The sequence below is a fragment of the Oncorhynchus nerka genome, linkage group LG8, assembly GCF_034236695.1.
Source record: "Oncorhynchus nerka isolate Pitt River linkage group LG8, Oner_Uvic_2.0, whole genome shotgun sequence".
In the NCBI taxonomy this organism is placed as follows: Eukaryota; Metazoa; Chordata; class Actinopteri; order Salmoniformes; family Salmonidae; genus Oncorhynchus; species Oncorhynchus nerka.
Genome location: NC_088403.1, coordinates 54,631,273 through 54,648,872, shown reverse-complemented (window position 1 = coordinate 54,648,872; position 17,600 = coordinate 54,631,273). Strand labels below are relative to the sequence as shown.

Sequence of the window (17,600 nt, the reverse complement as noted above, 5' to 3'; positions counted from 1 at the left end):
CTCGAAGCTGTTCTGAATGTCCAGATGCTGTTTTTGGTCATAGGAAATTATGGCGGAGACATTATGTTAAAAAAAGGGGGGGGGGGGAAGCAGAATTGCTCAGGAGCCCGTAAAACCGCTACAATTCACTGCAGCGCCATCTTTGTCAACAACATTGTCCTGATCATTTTAGTTTTACTCACTGTGTCCTGTCTACTGCCCTGACCACATGACCAATTCCCCAATCAGGGAATAACGTTGCCTGCCATGGACGCTGTCGGCTGCTGAGTCATTCTCTCACCTGGTGTTCCAAATGGCACCCTGTTCCCTATATAGTACTGTACTTTTCACCAGGGCCTATAGGGTAGTGTGTGCACTATGTAGGGTATATGGTGCCATTTTGGACAACCATTCTCCTTCTGGAATGGTACACAGGCTGGTTCTAATAAAAATAAGTCACTCACCACTGTCATCAGCAGCAACTTATTTACAATCGGGCCGAGTAGAATAGCAGACTCTGGGCTATGACGCTGCTGCTCTTTGAGTTTTGTCTAGGCCAAGTACAGACAACCAGCTTACTCTGGACAGAGATGGAAGAAGGGGTGTGTGTGTTTTGGGGAGGGGAAAGGGGGTCACTGTGACCCGTTTTTAGAATAATAGACCTCCCAGGAAACAGGCTTATTTTTTGTCTTGTGATTCTTGTTGTTTTGTCATTCTCTGCTTTTGTGGGAGGCCAATATATTTTCCCAGGTCAGACAAAACTGTTTGCTGTGTATGTGTAGCGCTTGTCTGGCTACATGTAGAAGACCTAAAAAGTACCTTGAAAATAAATAGATTACATAATATAAACTGGTTGATTCGAGCCCTGAACGCTGATTTGGCTAAAAGCCGGGTTATGTTAGACCGTATACCATGGGTATTACAAAACATTTATTTTTACTAATCTAATTATATAAATAGATTCCATGATGTGCACCACACATTTTTATATTCACACACATACCACAAACATGGTGCGTGGTGGTGTCAGTATGTGGGCGTTAATATTTCTGTGGCGCTTGAAAGACTCGCCTCAGAAGGCCACATGCAGTATTATTCGGCCATTGTTGTACGGAGGGAGGGAAGGAAGGTTCACCATTAGGAACGTGCACAGTCACACACAGTCTCCTCCCAACTCTGACCATGAGGAAATAGCACAAGATAATAATAAACTTTAAATCATCTGGAATCACACATAATCATTCAATTGTATTCATGTCTCCCACCCCCATTAAATAAAGCTAATTTAAACTGAACAGAAATGCCCCTCTGCAGGAGATCAAGCTGGCCTACAAGATGGCCAAGCGCTTCTACTCCGACCCTCCGCTGTGGGCCAAGTGTCTGTTCAGCCACTGCTACAGTCTGTGGTTCATCTGTCTGCCCGTGGGGGTGAGGCTGGTCCAGTCAAAGAGCTGGGCCATGCAGCAGGCCTACAACGTCCTGCTCAAGATGAGGACGTCTGAGGTGGAGGTCCTGGATGAGGTGAAGGGAGGGGAGTTGGGGTATGGTTGGGTTGTGGGGATTGGTATGTAAGGGGGGGGTGTGTTTGTCAATGTTAACATGAGTCGTTATGTGTGTGCGCGAGTGCCATCATTTCCACTACAGGGTTAACGACTACAGTGGAAGTCTACTGTAGCTATTAGGTTGTTATTATTAGCCACCATCTCTCCCTCTGTAGGTGTGTTACCGTGTAGTGATGCAGCTGTGTGGTTTGTACGGTCAGCCGGTCATGGCCGTCCGTGTTCTGGTGGAGATGAAGAAGGCAGGGGTGCACCCTAACGCGATCACCTATGGCTACTACAACAAGGTGGGTTACTTTAACCAGCCCATACACTTACAGGTAACTGCCAAAATAAAGGGAAAGCCAACATAGTGTCTTAATCGGGCGTTGGGCCAGAACGGCGTCAATGCGCCTTGTTACAGATTCTACAAGTGTCTGGAACTTTATTGGAGAGATGCGACATCATTCTTCCACGAGAAATTCCATAATTTGGTGTTTTGTTGATGGTGGTAGAAAATGCTGTCGCAGGCGCCGCTCCAGAATCTCCTTTAAGTGTTCAATTGGGTTGAGATCTGGTGACCGAGACATGTATGTATACACTACTGTTAAAAAGTTTGGTCACTTAGAAATGTCCTTGTTTTTGAAAGACAAGCATATTTTACTGGGTATTTGTATACTTGGCCCTAAGCATAATGGGATGTTAATTACTTAGGAACCATACCTGTCTGGAGGCACCTGCTTTCAATATACTTTGTATGCCTCATTTACTCACGTGTTTCCTTTATTTTGGCAGTTACATGTACATACAGTCCAATTAGCTCCCTGCCCCATCTCCTTTGACCCTTCAGTGTTTGGTTTGGATAGGGTTGAAGGGATAGATTTGGGCAATTTCCCGAGAGTGATGAATTCATGGACACCATTTTTGTGTATGAAGGAAGTTTGCAGTAGTTTTGTGAGATAATACTAACTAGCGTTAGCGCAATGACTGGAAGTCTACAGGAAACATTGGCATGCTACCTTCATACTGGACACAGAGACATAAAAATGGTATCCACTAGTTCATCAGGCTCTGAGGAAGTAGGTTAAGGGCTTCATTACCAAAATATCGAACTATCCCTTTAAGATGTTTAGTGGTGGAGATTCCACCATATTGCTTATACCTTATGTATCTGCAAACATTTAAGATTAGGGCACTTTAAACTAGCTCATACAAATACCTAAATTCAAAGCAGGTCCATGTTAACTTGCAATCTGCTCTTTCCTCCAGGCTGTTCTGGAAGGCCCCTGGCCAAGTCGGAACCGCAGCGGTCTCTTCATGTGGGCCAAGGTTCGCAACGTGGTGCGCACTGTGGCCCAATTTAAACAGGCACTCCACCGGATGCCCGCCACGAAAGGACCCACCATCATCACGACAGGTGAGGTGTCAGAACACTACAGGGACAGAGCATGAGAGAGTGTCCTTCACTTAGGTTGGAGTAGAATCACAACAGGTTTTGCACCAAATTCATATTTCTTTCTAAATGTTTTAAATCCTTTTTAACGATGCAATGTAATGAATCAGTGCTTGATTGTAGGACAGTAAAGTCGATTCACAATAATACAGTATTATACTGTACAGGCTGTATTGCTTTGTTTCTTTGTATAACTACTACATGGTAAAGGGCAGTAGCTCCCTTTTACCTTACTGATCTGGGACACAGGAAGTGATGTAGGCTTGTTCTCTGTCTGTAGTGGTGTCTGTGAGCGGTGACCTGCTGAGCCACGGGAGTGCAGACCACTCCAGTGAGGTGAACGGAGAGGATCACACGCTGTTCGCACGCAGCCTCATCATAGGAGACGCCACGGACAACCACTGCAGCACAGGTAGGCTGCAGCACAGGTAGGCTGCAGCACAGGTAGGCTGCAGCACAGGTAGGCTGCAGCCTGGAAACACTGGACCAGGCCACTCACACAACTTTGCCCAGCCCCTCGCTGCTAGCCCCTAACCCCTAGGTACTAGCCTATAGCTCCGAGCCCCAACTCCTTAGATATGCACAGATCTGAACGGACTGGGTAGATGACAACAATATGTTTGTGTCCCACAGGAGGTCAGTCTGACCAGGGCTACGGCTCTAAAGATGAGCTGCATCAGGTGCAAGTGGATTTGGCTCCATCAGCAGCCCCTCTTGTCGATGTGGATCACCGCAGCAAGCCCAAAGCACAGCACAATGGTAACCAAATTAGGCATTTCCAAAATATATACGCCAGTCTAATCTAGAAGAACGCATCTGCAGGTTGAGCAATGCATTTTTATTCAGGATTTTCTGTCAGCAAAAATTAATAAAATAAAAATGTTGACTTGATGTGGGATAATGTCTCTTCAGGTGGGGACATAGCTGGCTCGGTGGACAGTTCTGTGGTCGTAGAGGAGCCCACCAGCCCTGTTGAAGCCATCCCACATGTCCCCAGCATCGTCAAGCTGTCCACAGGAGGGAGCTTCGATACTGCCATGAAGAGAGGAGAAACTGGTAAGTGACAGGAGCAGACCCAAACTTATAAACCTAATCTCAATCCGAGGTTGACACATTTGATATTAAGGGTAACGTCTGCGATATCACTGAACTCTGGGGGGGTGGTTTATTTGAGTAAACTTCCGGACAGAAAAAGGTCCCCAGAATTGAAGGCATGCTTCTGTGTTCCTCTCTACCAACCAGCCCCAGGGAAGCTGTTCTCTCTGCGCAGCCAGAGCGAGAATGTCTCTCTGCCGGAGGAGGGTGAGTCTACAGCCCCGGGTGGCTCTGGGGAGGCGGGGCCTGCAGTTCAGGGGCAGGGCCAGCGCCAGAAGGCCTTCTCGGAGCGCAGCTGCAGCTTCAGCGTCGAGAGTCGTGCCGGCATGCTGATGGAGAAAAATGGTGTGGACCACATCGCGAGACGCATGGGTGCCGATGCCCGAATCCTCGCCGATGCCCTTTCTGGGTGTGGCACCACCCAACCACCTACAAATCCACCATCCAAGGCCCTTTTTAAGGAGTTGGAGTCAGAGGAGGGGCGTTGTCCGATGCTGGGGAAACTGTCAGAGGAGGAGGGTCCTGTAATGGACCCAACCCCATTGGAGGAGGGGCTAGGGAAAGGGGAGGAGAGAATGGACGGGGAGGATGAGATGGGACTGAAGTTGGAAGAGGAAGGAGATTCAGGGGGGAGGGGTGATAGCTCTCTGCCAACCCTGGAGATGAAGGAGGTGGATGTGGGGGCTGATCCCCTCTCCCTGCTGGTCTCAGAGCACGAAGAGTTGGCCTCCGTAACCAGCCAGGAGCTGCCGCACTCCCTGCCCGCCGTGGTGTCTCGAAACCTGGCAGACGAGATTGAGATGTACATGAGCCTGCGAAGCCCACTGGGCCCCAAGTCCTCCAGTATGGAGTTCCAGCAGGGGGGGCAGGGAGGGGACTCTTCCCCGGACACTGCCCCAGTTAAACAAGCTCTAGAACGGAGGTCCAGCCTCCCTGTGCCCCCTGTCAAACACCCAGGGGGTTCAAGCGGGGACTCGACGCCCAAACGCAGCCCTGCTGCTGTCACGCGCTCCAAGACCTTTGCCGTTATGGCCACCAAGAGCCGCGGTGTTGTTGCCAGCCCGAGGTCGTCACTGACTGCGCTGGTGAGGTCATCGCAAAATGGCTCGCTGGGCTCGGTCATCAACTCCATCTCAGGCATGAAGATGGACACCCTGCTCTCTGGTCCCAAGATGGACGTGTTGAAGTCAGGCATGAAGCAGGCAGGGAACCTGGCCAGCAAAGTGTGGGGGGCTGTGGCCTCAGCCTATTCCTACTCCGATGACGAGGTGAGCAGGGATGGACTGCAGAACTAACCGTAAAATGGTCATTAATTGCACAAAAATAACCTGCAACAGCCAGATGATATAGATACCACACGGTCAAACACCATTATATACAGAAAAATGATGTAAGACTTTCATTATTCAAGCAGAGCTTCTCATTTCAGTTTCACCTCGCAAATCATATTGCAGAATGCATTCAATGTTGTACATGGGAATAATATGAAGATTCACAATCGTTTGGAAGTTTGAATTTCTTCTTATTTCCCCCCTCTCCCCAGGATGAGCTGGCCCCGGGCTACAGGGATAGGGATAGTTTCCCTGCCGGGCTGGATGAGTCCATGCTGTCAGGGGGTGGAGGAGGGGACAGTCCCACCCACAGAGGGCCAACCCAAGGCCTGGTGTCCAATGGACTGACACAGAGCAGCACCAGCCTGGCCAGCAGCAGTAGCAGCAGTGACACAGGGAGAGGACCTCACTCCACACGTAAGACGCACGTGCGCGCACACACACACACACACAGCTTATATAAATACAAACATATGTAGGCATATACTCACATACTCCTATATATGCATGCAGAGACAAACAACGTTACCTGTATACACAGTCGCAACGTTACCTCTGCGCGCACAGTAAACACACAAAAAATATGTAGACGGGTGTATGGTTGAAAACTGAGTGTAGAAGTGAGTGACTGTATACTCTGTGTGTGTAGTGACTCCAGGACGGCCAGGGAAAGGTCCAGACTCTGATCAAGGCTCCCACCACACCAGCTCCTCAAGTATCTACCAAAACTGTGCCCTAGAGGTGAGAATATCATACTCACAATTACTGGCTACAGTACTCAACATACTGTCTCACCGAGTCAAAGAGTGAGTACAAGTGCTTTAATAACCTGGCAGTACATACACGGGAGCTAGAGAGTCATTTTAGACTGTGACATCTTGCTATCCATAACATGAGTTTGCTGCTGTTATCTAGCCAGGGAGCCTCAAGTAGCCTATGCCAGGTGCATCTGTAATGTTTCTCTGTGTGTGTGTGTGTGTGTGCGTTTCCGCATGTTCCTAGGTGCTGATGTCCAGCTGCTCCCTGTGTCGGTCCTGTGAGTGTCTGGTGTACGACGAGGAGATCATGGCGGGCTGGACGGCAGACGACTCCAACCTCAACACCACCTGTCCTTTCTGCCGCGCCGCCTTTCTGCCTCTGCTCCACGTCGAGTTCCACGACCTGCGCACCAACACAGCGTGGGTGTCTGTGGATTTGTTGATCGTTGAATAGATCCGTTTAATAGTACATTTTCCCGGTTTAAAACCCAGTGATTTCCCTGTGTTTTATATACACTACCGTTCAAAAGTTTGGCGTCACTTAGAAATGTCCTTGTTTTTGAAAGAAAAGCACATTTTGTCCATTAAAATAACATCAAATTGATCAGAAATTCAGTGTAGGCATTGTTAATGTTGTAAATGACTTTAAGTTGACTCAGGTTTGCCAAAAAGCATCTAGAAGCACCTGGATGATCGTCAAGACTCTTGGAAGAATGTTCTATGGACAGATGAGTCAACTTTTTGGACCACATGGGTCCCGTTATGCCTGACAAATCAAACACCGCATTCCACACTAAGGACCTTATACCAACGGTCCAGCATGGTGGTGGTGGTAGTGTGATGGTTTGGAGATGCTTTGCTGCCTCAGGACCTGGATGACTTACATTTACAGAGCAGAATTCACGGTTCCTTCTATATCAGAGAATTCTAAAGGAGAATGTCAGGCCATCCGTCTATGAGCTGAAGCGCAGCTGGGTCATGCAGCAAGAAAATGATTCGAAACACACTATCAAGTCAACATAAAAATGGCTAAAAAGTTGACGTTTTGGAATGCCCTAGTCAAAGTCCAGTCCTAATCCCAATAGAGATGTGGCAGGACTTGAAACGAGTAGTTCATACTTGAAAACCCACAAATGTCGCTGAGTTAAAGCAGTTCTGCGTGGAAGAGTGGGCAAAAAGTCCTCCCACAGCGACGTGAGAGACTGATCAACAACTACAGGAAGTGTTTGGTTGCAGTCATTGCAGCTAAAGGTGGCAAACCCAGTTATTGAGTATAAGGGGGCAATTACTTTTTCACACAGGGCCATTGGGTGTTGCATAACTTTGTTTATGAAATGAATTAAATAAGCATGTAATTGTTGGTTCCCTTTATCTAAAATTAGGTTTTGGTTGAAGATCTGATAGCATTCAGTATAAAAATATAAGAAATAGAGATGACTAGAAATGGGGAAAATACTTTTTCACAGTACTGTATATGGCTGGATAGTTGTGTATGCTCTATTCTGTTTCAAAGTGTCGATCTCCCCTACAGGTTCTACCTGAAGCCCAGTGCATCAGGAGACAATATCCACAGCGCCAGCCACCAGCCCACAACTACAGACTCCACCGTGCTCGGGGTTGGGGATGCAGCCGACACCCCGCGCCCGGACCTCATCAGCTTCCCAGAATCCTCCTCTGAGGACCCAGGGGAGGCCCCGGCCAGCCAAACCGCCACTCACAAGAGGTCTGTTCACAGAAATGCCTGTCTCATGAATGACTTGGTGACTATACTAACACAGGCAGAACAAGAACCCAGATGTTTCACCAGATGTATAAATCTGGTGAGGAGAGGAAATGCAACTGAGCCTACATTCTGCAGACGTTCCCTAACAGAAATATGCAAATGCATGTTGGAATGCGCCAATAGGGCCTCGTTAGCTTGTTCTTGGCTCTGCCCACTGTGCTTAATTTGCTCCCATTGAAAAGAACACAGATGAAGTATCTTGGTTTAGTTCTATATATAAACTCAGCAAAAAAGAAATGTCCCTTTTTCAGGACCCTGTCTTTCAAAGAACATTTGTAAAAATCCAAATAACTTCACAGATCTTCATTGTAATGGGTTTAAACACTGTTTCCCATGCTTGTTCAATGAACCACAAACAAATTATGAACATGCACCTGTGGAACGGTCATTAAGACATGAACAGCTTACAGACGGTAGGCAATTAAGGTCACAGTCATGAAAACTTAGGACACTAAAGAGGCCTTTCTACTGACTCTGAAAAACACCAAAAGAAAGATGCCCAGGGTCCCTGCTCATATGCGTGAATGTGCCTTAGGCATGCTAAAAGGAGGCATGAGGACTGCAGATGTGGCCAGGGCAATAAATTGCAATGTCCGTACAGTGAGACGCCTAAGACAGCGCTACAGGGAGACAGGACGGACAGCTGATCGTCCTCGCAGTGACAGACCACGTTTAACAACACCTAAGCAGGATCATCTGAACATCACACCTACAGGACAGGTACAGGAAGGGCAACAACAACTACCCGAGTTACACCAGGAACGCACAATCCCTCCGTCATTGCTCAGACTGTCCGCAATAGGCTGAGAGAGACTGGACTGAGGGCTTGTAGACCTGTCGTAAGGCAGGTCCTCACCAGACATCACCGGCAATAATGCCCCCTATAGGCACAAACCCACCGTCGCTGGACTAGACAGGACTGGCAAAAAGTGCTCTTCACTGACAAGTCGGTGTTTTGTCTCACCAGGGTTGATGGTCGGATTCGCATTTATCGTCGAAGGAATGAGCGTTACATCAAGGCCTGTACTCTGGCGCGGGATCGATTTGGAGGTGTAGGGTCCGTCATGGTCTGGGGCAGTGTGTCACAGCATCATCGGACTGAGCTTGTTGTCATTGCAGGCAATCAACGCTGTGCGTTACAGGGAAGACATCCTCCTCCCTCATGTGGTACCCTTCCTGCAGACTCATCCTATCCTGGCCTTCCAGTATGACAATGCCACCACGCTCAAAAGGAGCAGTATGGCTGATTTCCTGCAAGACAGGATTGTCAGTGAAGAGCCCGGATCTCAATCCCCTTGGTGAAAGAGTGGGGTAACATCTCACTGACAAATCTGGTGCAGTCCATGAGGAGGAGATGCACTGCAGTACTTAAGGCAGCTGGTGGCCACACCAGATACTGACTGGCTTTTGATTTTGACCCCCCCCCCCTTTGTTCAGGGACACATGATTCCCTTTCTGTTAGTCACATGTCTGTGGAACTTGTTCAGTTTGTCTGTTGAATCTTGTTATGTTCATACAAATATTTACCATATATATATTTGTTAAGTTTGCTGAAAATAAATGCAGTTGACAGTAAGAGGACATGTCTCTTTTTTTGCTGAGTTTTAAATATTTAAATATATATTGTGTGTGTGTGTGTTAAAAAAAGTTTTTTTACAACGCTCCTTTTTCTCCCCAATATTGTGGCATCCAATTGGTAGTTAGTCTCGTGTCATCGCTGCACCTCCCGTACGGACATGGGAGAGGCGCATCCTCCGAAACACAACCCAGCCAAGCTTCACTGCTTCTTGACAACAACACCCACTTAACCCAGAAGCCAGCCGCACCAGTGTGTCAGAGGAAACACCGTACTCCTGGCAACCGTGTCAGCGTGCACTGCGCCCGGCCCACCACAGGAGTCGCTAGTCCCCGATGGAACAAGGACATCCCTGCCGGGCCAAACCCTCCCCTAACCTGGACGACACTGGGCCAATTGTGCACCGCCCCATGGTTCTCCCAGTCACGGCCGGCTGCGACAGAGCCTGTACTTGAACCCAGAATCTCTAGTGGCACAGCTAGCACTGCAAGCCAGTGCCTTAGACCACTGCGCCACTCAAGAGGCCAGTTCTAAATATATTTTATACTATTATAAGGGCATCACGTGTATCCTAATGATACTAACTTCTTCCTCTTTTAAATTGAACTGTCAGAGCCGAAACATCACAAGCTGACGACTTGACTCGCACTTGCTGTAAATGTTTGTTAAAGTTCCTATGTCTCTGTATTTGCCCTCTCCTCTGTACGTTTGTCAGTTTGGTACCGGTACCGGAGCCGGCTCAGTCGGACCCTCTGGGCTTGCTGGAACACCAGGCAGGGAAGCGGGGACTTCTCTGACGCGCAGTAACAGTGTGGGCGGGCCACTACAGAGCCTGGTCTCTTACCAGAGACAACCCGGACACGGCGTGTCCACCACCAGCCTGCCCTGCAGCCTGACAGAGGTGGTGAGTGTCCTTAGAATGTTTTCATAACGTATCAATCATGTCCTCACAATGTCCCAGTAATGTCCTCACAATGTCCCAGTAATGTCCTCACAATCCTTACCACTTCCAGGACTTGAGTCAATTACATTTCAGTAAAGTCAATTCAGGGTATCAATTGAAATTCATCTTTGAGTCGAAAATGACTTTCTGTTTGTGGACTTTCATTGAAATGTAATTTTCCGGTACTCTAAAACTGCAGCATGCATACTGGCCATGCAGTTACAGTGGGGCGGGCGACAGGGTAGCCTAGTGGTTAGAGCGTTGGACTAGTAACCGAAAGGTTGCAAGTTCGAATCCCCGAGCTGACAAGGTACAAATCTGTCGTTCTGCCCCTGAACAGGCAGTTAACCCACTGTTCCTAGGCCGTCATTGAAAATAAGAATTTGTTCTTAACTGACTTGCCTAGTAAAATAAAGGTAAAATAAATAAATAAATAAAATTCGGAAAGTATTCAAACCCTTGACTTTTTCCACATTTTGTTGCAGCTTTATTCTGAAAGGGATTACATTTTTTTTAAATCCTCATCAATCTACACACAATACCCTATAATGGCAAAGCGAAAACAGGTTTTTAGACATTTTAGCAAATGTTTTAAAAATAAAAAACATAAGTATTCAGACCCTTTGCTATTAGACTCAAAATTGACCTCGGGTGGATCCTGTTTCCATTGATCATCCTTGATGTTTCAACAACTTGATTGGAGTCCACCTGTGGTAAATTTAGTTGATTGGACATGATTTGGAATGGCACACACCTGTCTATATATGGTCCCACAGTTGACAGTGCATGTCAGAACAAAAACCAAGCCATGAGGTCGAAGGAATTGTCCGTATCGCTCCGAGACAGGATTATGTTGAGGCACAGATCTGGGGAAGGGTACCAAAACATTTCAGCAGCATGGAAGGTCCCCCAAAACACAGTGGCCTTCATCATTCTTAAATGGAAGAAGTTTAGAACTACCAAGACACTTCCTAGAGCTGGCTGCCCGGCCAAACTGAACAATCGGTGGAGAAGGGCCTTAGTCAGGGAGGTGACCAACAACCCGATGGTTACTCTGGCAGAGCTCCAGACTTCCTCTGTGGAGATGGGAGAACCTTCCAGAAGGACAACCATCTCTGCAGCACTCCACCAATCAGGCCTTTATGGTAGAGTGGCCAGACGGAAGCCTCTCCTCAGAAAAAGGCACATGACAGCCCGCTTGGAGTTTGCCAAAAGGAACCTAAATGATTCGGACCGTGAGACACAAGATTCTCTGGTCTGATGAAACCAAGATTGAACTCTTTGGCCTCAATGCCAACTGGCATGTCTGGAGGAAGCCTTGCACCATCCCTACTGTGAAGCACAGTGGTGGCGGTATCATGCTGTGGGGATGTTTTTCAGCGACCGGGAGACTAGTCAAGATCGAATGGAAAGATGAAAAAGAGCAAAGTACATAGAGATCCTTGACGAAAACCTGCTCAGGACCTCAGACTGGGGCGCCCATTCACCTTCCGACAAATGATATCTTGTGTGGATGGTCAGAAGGAGTTACGCAACTGCCTAAAGCCGTCTGTATGTGTCTCTCTCAGGATGGCCTGGGACAAAAGCGGCCCAACCCCATGCCAGTGTCTGTGCCCTACCTCAGCCCCCTGGTCCTCCGTAAAGAACTGGAGACCCTACTAGAGAACGAGGGGGACCAGGTAATGCACATTTAACAGACCTAAGAATGTTCAGAAAGATGCAAAATTTCAACTAGACAGCACCGCAAAATGGAACCCATAGATTGTTACATGAATTATGACTTATTTATGTGTCAATGATGTCAAGATGCTTTTGTATGTGTGTCCCATTTACTTTTTAAGTCATTTAGCAGATGATCTGCTCAGATTTCAACCTTGCTTTTGCTGTTTCCATCATCCCAGTGACTTGACATATTTGAACAATAAGCTGTAGTACCCCTTTTGAGCACTGTTTAATTCACAACCAGGTGATCTACACCCATAAATTCCTGAGTCAACACCCCATCATCTTCTGGAACCTGGTGTTTTATTTCTGTCGTCTGGACCTGCCCAGCTACCTGCCGGGCCTCATCCTCACCTCAGAACACTGCAACAATGGAGTACAGGTACATGACCATGCTGAGCACACACACACACACACACACACACACACACACACACACACACACACACACACTCTACTCCTCTCCACATGAGAGTACTGTAACAATAGACTAGTGGTCAATCTCATGCAGATAGGAACATTGCTCTCTCTACTTATGATCACACCGGAGCGCTGTTCAAGTAGGGTAACAGAAGATGACTGTGTTTGGTCTGTATTTTTTTATTCACCATGTTTGCAGCTCCCCCAGACCTCCCTGTCCCAGGACAGTAAACAGGTGTATGTGCAGCTGCTGTGGGACAACATCAACCTGCACCAGGAGCCTGGCGATCCCCTCTACCAGAGCTGGAGGACCCTGCGTGAGTACAGAGAGACAGAGCGCGAGAGCTCTTACGTCTGATCAAGCAATCACCCTCAGAACACTGTGCATTCTCTCTCTGGGTCTCTGTCTGCGTGTGTGATGTATTTTTGGCCATATTCATTAATGGACAGGATGTCTGCTATTAAAAATATCTATACCCATGACATACATTATTCTAATGTATTGAACAGTGAATGTAATGAGTAATGACTCATCTGTTGTTCCCCAGTGGAGAAGAAGGCCACCCTGGCCCCTACGGACCATCAGGAGACACGGACCTTCCTCAACAGCATCGTCCGCAGCATCCAGACGAACGACGTATACGGCCCCATCAATCTGCTCCTCCGAGAGGTCAAGCGGCACCCAGAGGTCAAACGCCAAAGGTATGTCCTCTGAAGCTTATGGTTTTGGGTGATCCATTTTGTGAGACGAAAGCATTGCATTTGTCAATGTTCTCTGTTGGTGTCTGTCTGTACTGTTTTGATCTATTCATGAATCGATCGATCTGTCTCTTTATCAGGGGTATCTATAGGGAGATCCTCTTCCTGGCGCTTGTGGCATTGGGACGGGAGAACATTGACGTCGGTGAGTGAACTGTTTTCATAACCCAACCACTCTCTTTAAACCAAGACTGGGATTTGGGTAATTCCAATCAACAACTGTTGTTGAGACTGCTGTAGTTACCACAGCTACTATGAGCTTTTCTATCCTGAGTTTGATAAGCTATGTATAAAAAAAAAACGAATTCTATTTCCAGGTTTCTATCATGTTCTGATTGGATATTCTTCCCTCCTGTGTTTCCAACAGAGGCCTTTGACCGTGAATACCGCCAGGCCTTTGATGGTCTGAGCACAGAGCAGCTCAAGGCTCTGCACAAGATTGACCGGCCACCCAACAGCAATGTCCAGTGGTGCCTCAAGTGCTTTGGAGCTCCAGTCATCTGACCTTGCCACCGCTGCCCTCTACTGGACGGTCTGAGAAGTGCTCCACCTGTGGCCCTCACTCACGCCGTGGAGAGGAGCAGAGAGGAGACAGAGGGAAAACGGGAAAGAAACTTGATGGGTAGTGGTGGGTCAGGGTGTAAGGGAGAATCTTGGACAGATCATTTTTACACCCTCCTATCGCCCAAAGATGGTACTTTTTTTTTATCCCTATCCTGAAAGGCCCTATTGTTGATGTTTTTTCTCCTGCCTATTGTAGCTCTTCCCACAGGCCGATTTGTAACTCAAATAGTTATTTATGTGAATATTCTGGAGGGTGCGGTAGAGAGACTTGTTCTTTATGAAATGGTGTGTTTCTTTATCGATGTTGTAGAGCGAGTGAAGTGTGTATCTCACTGCCCAGTCCTGTGTGTGACCTTGCTCCAGCTCTGTCCTACTGTCCTGTAGCCCCACGGTGACCTCTAGAACCACCTTGTAGTAACCTAGGAGGCCATTCACCCATGGACAGAATACTGATCGTCACTGTCATTGATGTGCACTTTTAGAAACGGTAACTTTACCAGTCCATTGGTTGTCTTTTTTGTACATATTTTTCTAAATGGGGGGCAATTTGAAAACCGGGGTTGCCTTTTTTTCAAAACGAGGAGGAATATTGGTGCCTTGATAAGTTCTCCAGATTCAGTCTTATAAACTAATGTTATTGTCATTGTGGGTGTTTCTCTCGATGCAATTTATTTTTGAGGAGTACTTTTCTCTTGTTTGTGTGTGAATAAGTGTTTGGTAAGGGCGTATTGAGGCTGCCGCAGACAGTCAGTCAAGATCAGTTCGAGAACATTCCAGAACCCTGCACTTGTGTCTTAAAGAAAAGCAAGAACTATACGAGTTTGGATTCTTACAATATTGACATCCCAATTGGAGAGAAATAGTATACCCAAAAACCTTGAATGTTCCAGACATTTTGTGGCTAGACATCAAACGTAAGCGTGAATTGGAAGGGAACTGAGATGCCAAACCACTAACGTGCAGCTCTTTCCTTCTCTTGCCATCGCTCTATGCCTTAAGCAAAGAGACGAGAGCTGTTCTCTGACATGAAAAGAAACCATGGTAAGTTACTGCGGTACCAGTCAGTCAGTCCAATGTGTTTGTTTGTTTTTAACGATTTCATTTTTAACTGCAACGTACAGTTAAAACGATTATGGTAAAGTATGCCAAAATATGCAGTCATGTGATAAAAAATCTGCTTGTGTACATGCTTGGGTCACTCCTTAATCATAAACCATAATATATAGATTAGTACATCTCCCTTGGAAAGCATCATGAAGCATTGTAGTTATGGCAAATACAGTTTTCTTTGGACAAGCTAGCTTTTAAGGTTTCCATATTAGTGTGGTCTGCCTTAATTCATGTTGTCACGTCTCTTGTTTTCCATTGATTGTGAATGGAATATCAATTTTGACAAAGAAGAGCGGAAGAGACTACACAGAACGTAAAGGACTCATTAAAACCAACGCGCTATAGTGTATTCAAACAGGAGAGATGTGCCCAGAGCCTGTGAATAGAAGTGTCGATCCTAGATCAGCACTCTAAGATGCTTTAAGAATACGGACCCAAATTACATTCCAGAAAGTATCATAACTCCTACAACGGCTCTACACACCGCGTTGTAGGACAATGGGTGAATATATAGACGTGTGAATATACTGTTCATTGTCCAGATTGCCCTGCTTAGATTAGTACATGATTTAACCACAATTGTTATCCTCTGTTCCAACATTATAAAGGTTTAAACATCAAACTTTACCACCGATGAACATTTTATTTCACCATTTCTTTCCAAATCAGTAAATAGGATGAGAATCTAAAACTTACAGGAAACCTAAAACAAAACCTAATTCCAATGATTTGTTATTATGATATGGTAACATATGGACTACAGAACATGTATCAGTCCAATCACACAGTGGTGTTATACGTTTGACTAACTTCTTATATTGAAGTGATCCCACCATTTGTGGCATTGTACATTTGAGCGTTTCCTGTTGGCTAAGAGCTTATGATGATATGCTCGCCAGAGGATGTACAGAAAGAGCGTTCTATTCAAAATGGTTAAACGGACCCTCTACTGTCCTGTGGAATTGATGTGAATGTCTATACACTATTGTGCCCCAATAAATTAGTTGTGACCTGATTCAAAACAAACCCTGCATCTAGTGATTTATTTGCATTAGTCACTGCATTGGTTTGGAGACCATTACAAACCCACTCTTCAACATGGCATTAAGGGAGTACATCTTGCCACCAAAACACCAACACAGTTCTGGAAAAGTAACTAGTTATGAATAAATGATTTTAAAACACTAACAATATGTAAAAAATAAATGATACAAAAATATAAAAACAGCATTCAACAATTTGAAAGGTTTTACTGAGTTACAGTTCATAAGGAAATCAGTCAATTTAAATTATTTCAACCGGCCCTAATCTATGGATTTTAGTGTCCTTTCCTTGGCCCCAGCACAAGGTGCACCTGTGTAATGATTATGCTGTTTAATCAGCTTCTTGACATGCCACACCTGTCAGGTGGATGGAAACAAATTTGAGTGGGCTGAGATTAGAATAATATTTCATATCTCATTATGACTGCAAGAAAAACATTTATAGCATGTTTTTTTTTCTAGTTTACCTACATCTTAATCTCTCCTACTTCCTCTCTCACTACCCTCATAAGTTTATTTTCGTGGTCTTGCGTATCAAAGCCATTTGCACTGTAAAGTACGAAAGAACACCGACTGTTTTCGAAGTGCTTGCTTTGCAAGGTCGGCTAACCTATTATTAACCACTGAACAGATGACGCCTGATGCAGGAAAAACACTTTGGAAAGCTTTTTCTGAACCATTGTCTTGTTCTCTCATACAGATAGTGATCAAACAAAAAACAGTCTTCTAGAAGGGGAATCACCAACATACTTAAGGTCTAAAGCAACCTAAATCATCTCTTACTCCAAGGTAAGAATTCATCAGTGTACTTCGTCACAGTGACACACCCAACTACACGAAAGCCACCAAAGTTTGGAATAACCTTTGACCTGTGTGTCAAACCAAATACTGTGTAATCTACTGTTCACCATCCCTCTTCTTCCCTGACCCTTTCCCTGATGTAAACTAATAGAAATATAAGTACAGTACAATTTTTTTAGGGGAAAATTTAAGCTTTTTAAAGCTTTATATCCTACATTCAAAACTTCCTAGAAACTGTAAAGCTAAATATGTTACTAGTATGCTAAAGTTAACAATCTAATAAAATAGACATATCTAAAATAGGCTATGCTGCAAAACAGTGCTTTAGCTATTTCAGTCCCTGAGAAAATGTTTATTGGCCCATTGGCACATGCAGTTTGTGTAAGATGGACATATGTGGAACCCGCTTTATCTCCTGATGCAGACACACATATAGTACCAGTCAAAAGTTTGGACACACCTAATCATTCAAGGGTTTTTATTTTTACTGTTTACATTTAAGAATAATAGAGAAGACATCAAAATTATGAAATAACATATGGAATCATGTAGTAACCAAAGTGTTAAACAAATCCAAATATATTTTATTTTATTTAAAGTAGCCACCCTTTGCCTTGATGACAGCTTTGCACAGTCTTGAAGGAGTTCCCACATATGTTGAGCACTTGTTTGCTGCTTTTCCTTCACTCTGCGGTCCAACTCATCCCAACCCATCTCAATTCTGT

At 45.7% G+C, this 17,600-nt stretch overlaps 1 protein-coding gene across 1 annotated transcript in view; it reads left to right on the top strand.

Annotated features, from left to right (window-relative positions):
- LOC115133570 (DENN domain-containing protein 4C-like) overlaps nucleotides 1-16,057 on the top strand; it is a 64,140-nt gene extending 48,083 nt beyond the window's left edge. Inside the window, 19 exon segments of the mRNA XM_029666966.2 lie at nucleotides 1,294-1,500; nucleotides 1,697-1,825; nucleotides 2,787-2,934; nucleotides 3,251-3,382; nucleotides 3,604-3,729; nucleotides 3,883-4,026; nucleotides 4,213-5,333; nucleotides 5,609-5,813; nucleotides 6,046-6,137; nucleotides 6,399-6,574; nucleotides 7,686-7,877; nucleotides 10,229-10,293; nucleotides 10,296-10,417; nucleotides 12,025-12,135; nucleotides 12,423-12,560; nucleotides 12,798-12,915; nucleotides 13,147-13,300; nucleotides 13,438-13,502; nucleotides 13,725-16,057. Of these exon segments, the coding sequence (XP_029522826.2) occupies nucleotides 1,294-1,500; nucleotides 1,697-1,825; nucleotides 2,787-2,934; nucleotides 3,251-3,382; nucleotides 3,604-3,729; nucleotides 3,883-4,026; nucleotides 4,213-5,333; nucleotides 5,609-5,813; nucleotides 6,046-6,137; nucleotides 6,399-6,574; nucleotides 7,686-7,877; nucleotides 10,229-10,293; nucleotides 10,296-10,417; nucleotides 12,025-12,135; nucleotides 12,423-12,560; nucleotides 12,798-12,915; nucleotides 13,147-13,300; nucleotides 13,438-13,502; nucleotides 13,725-13,861 (3,582 nt within the window). The 3' untranslated portion in view covers nucleotides 13,862-16,057.
- Nucleotides 16,058-17,600: the final 1,543 nt, after the last annotated feature.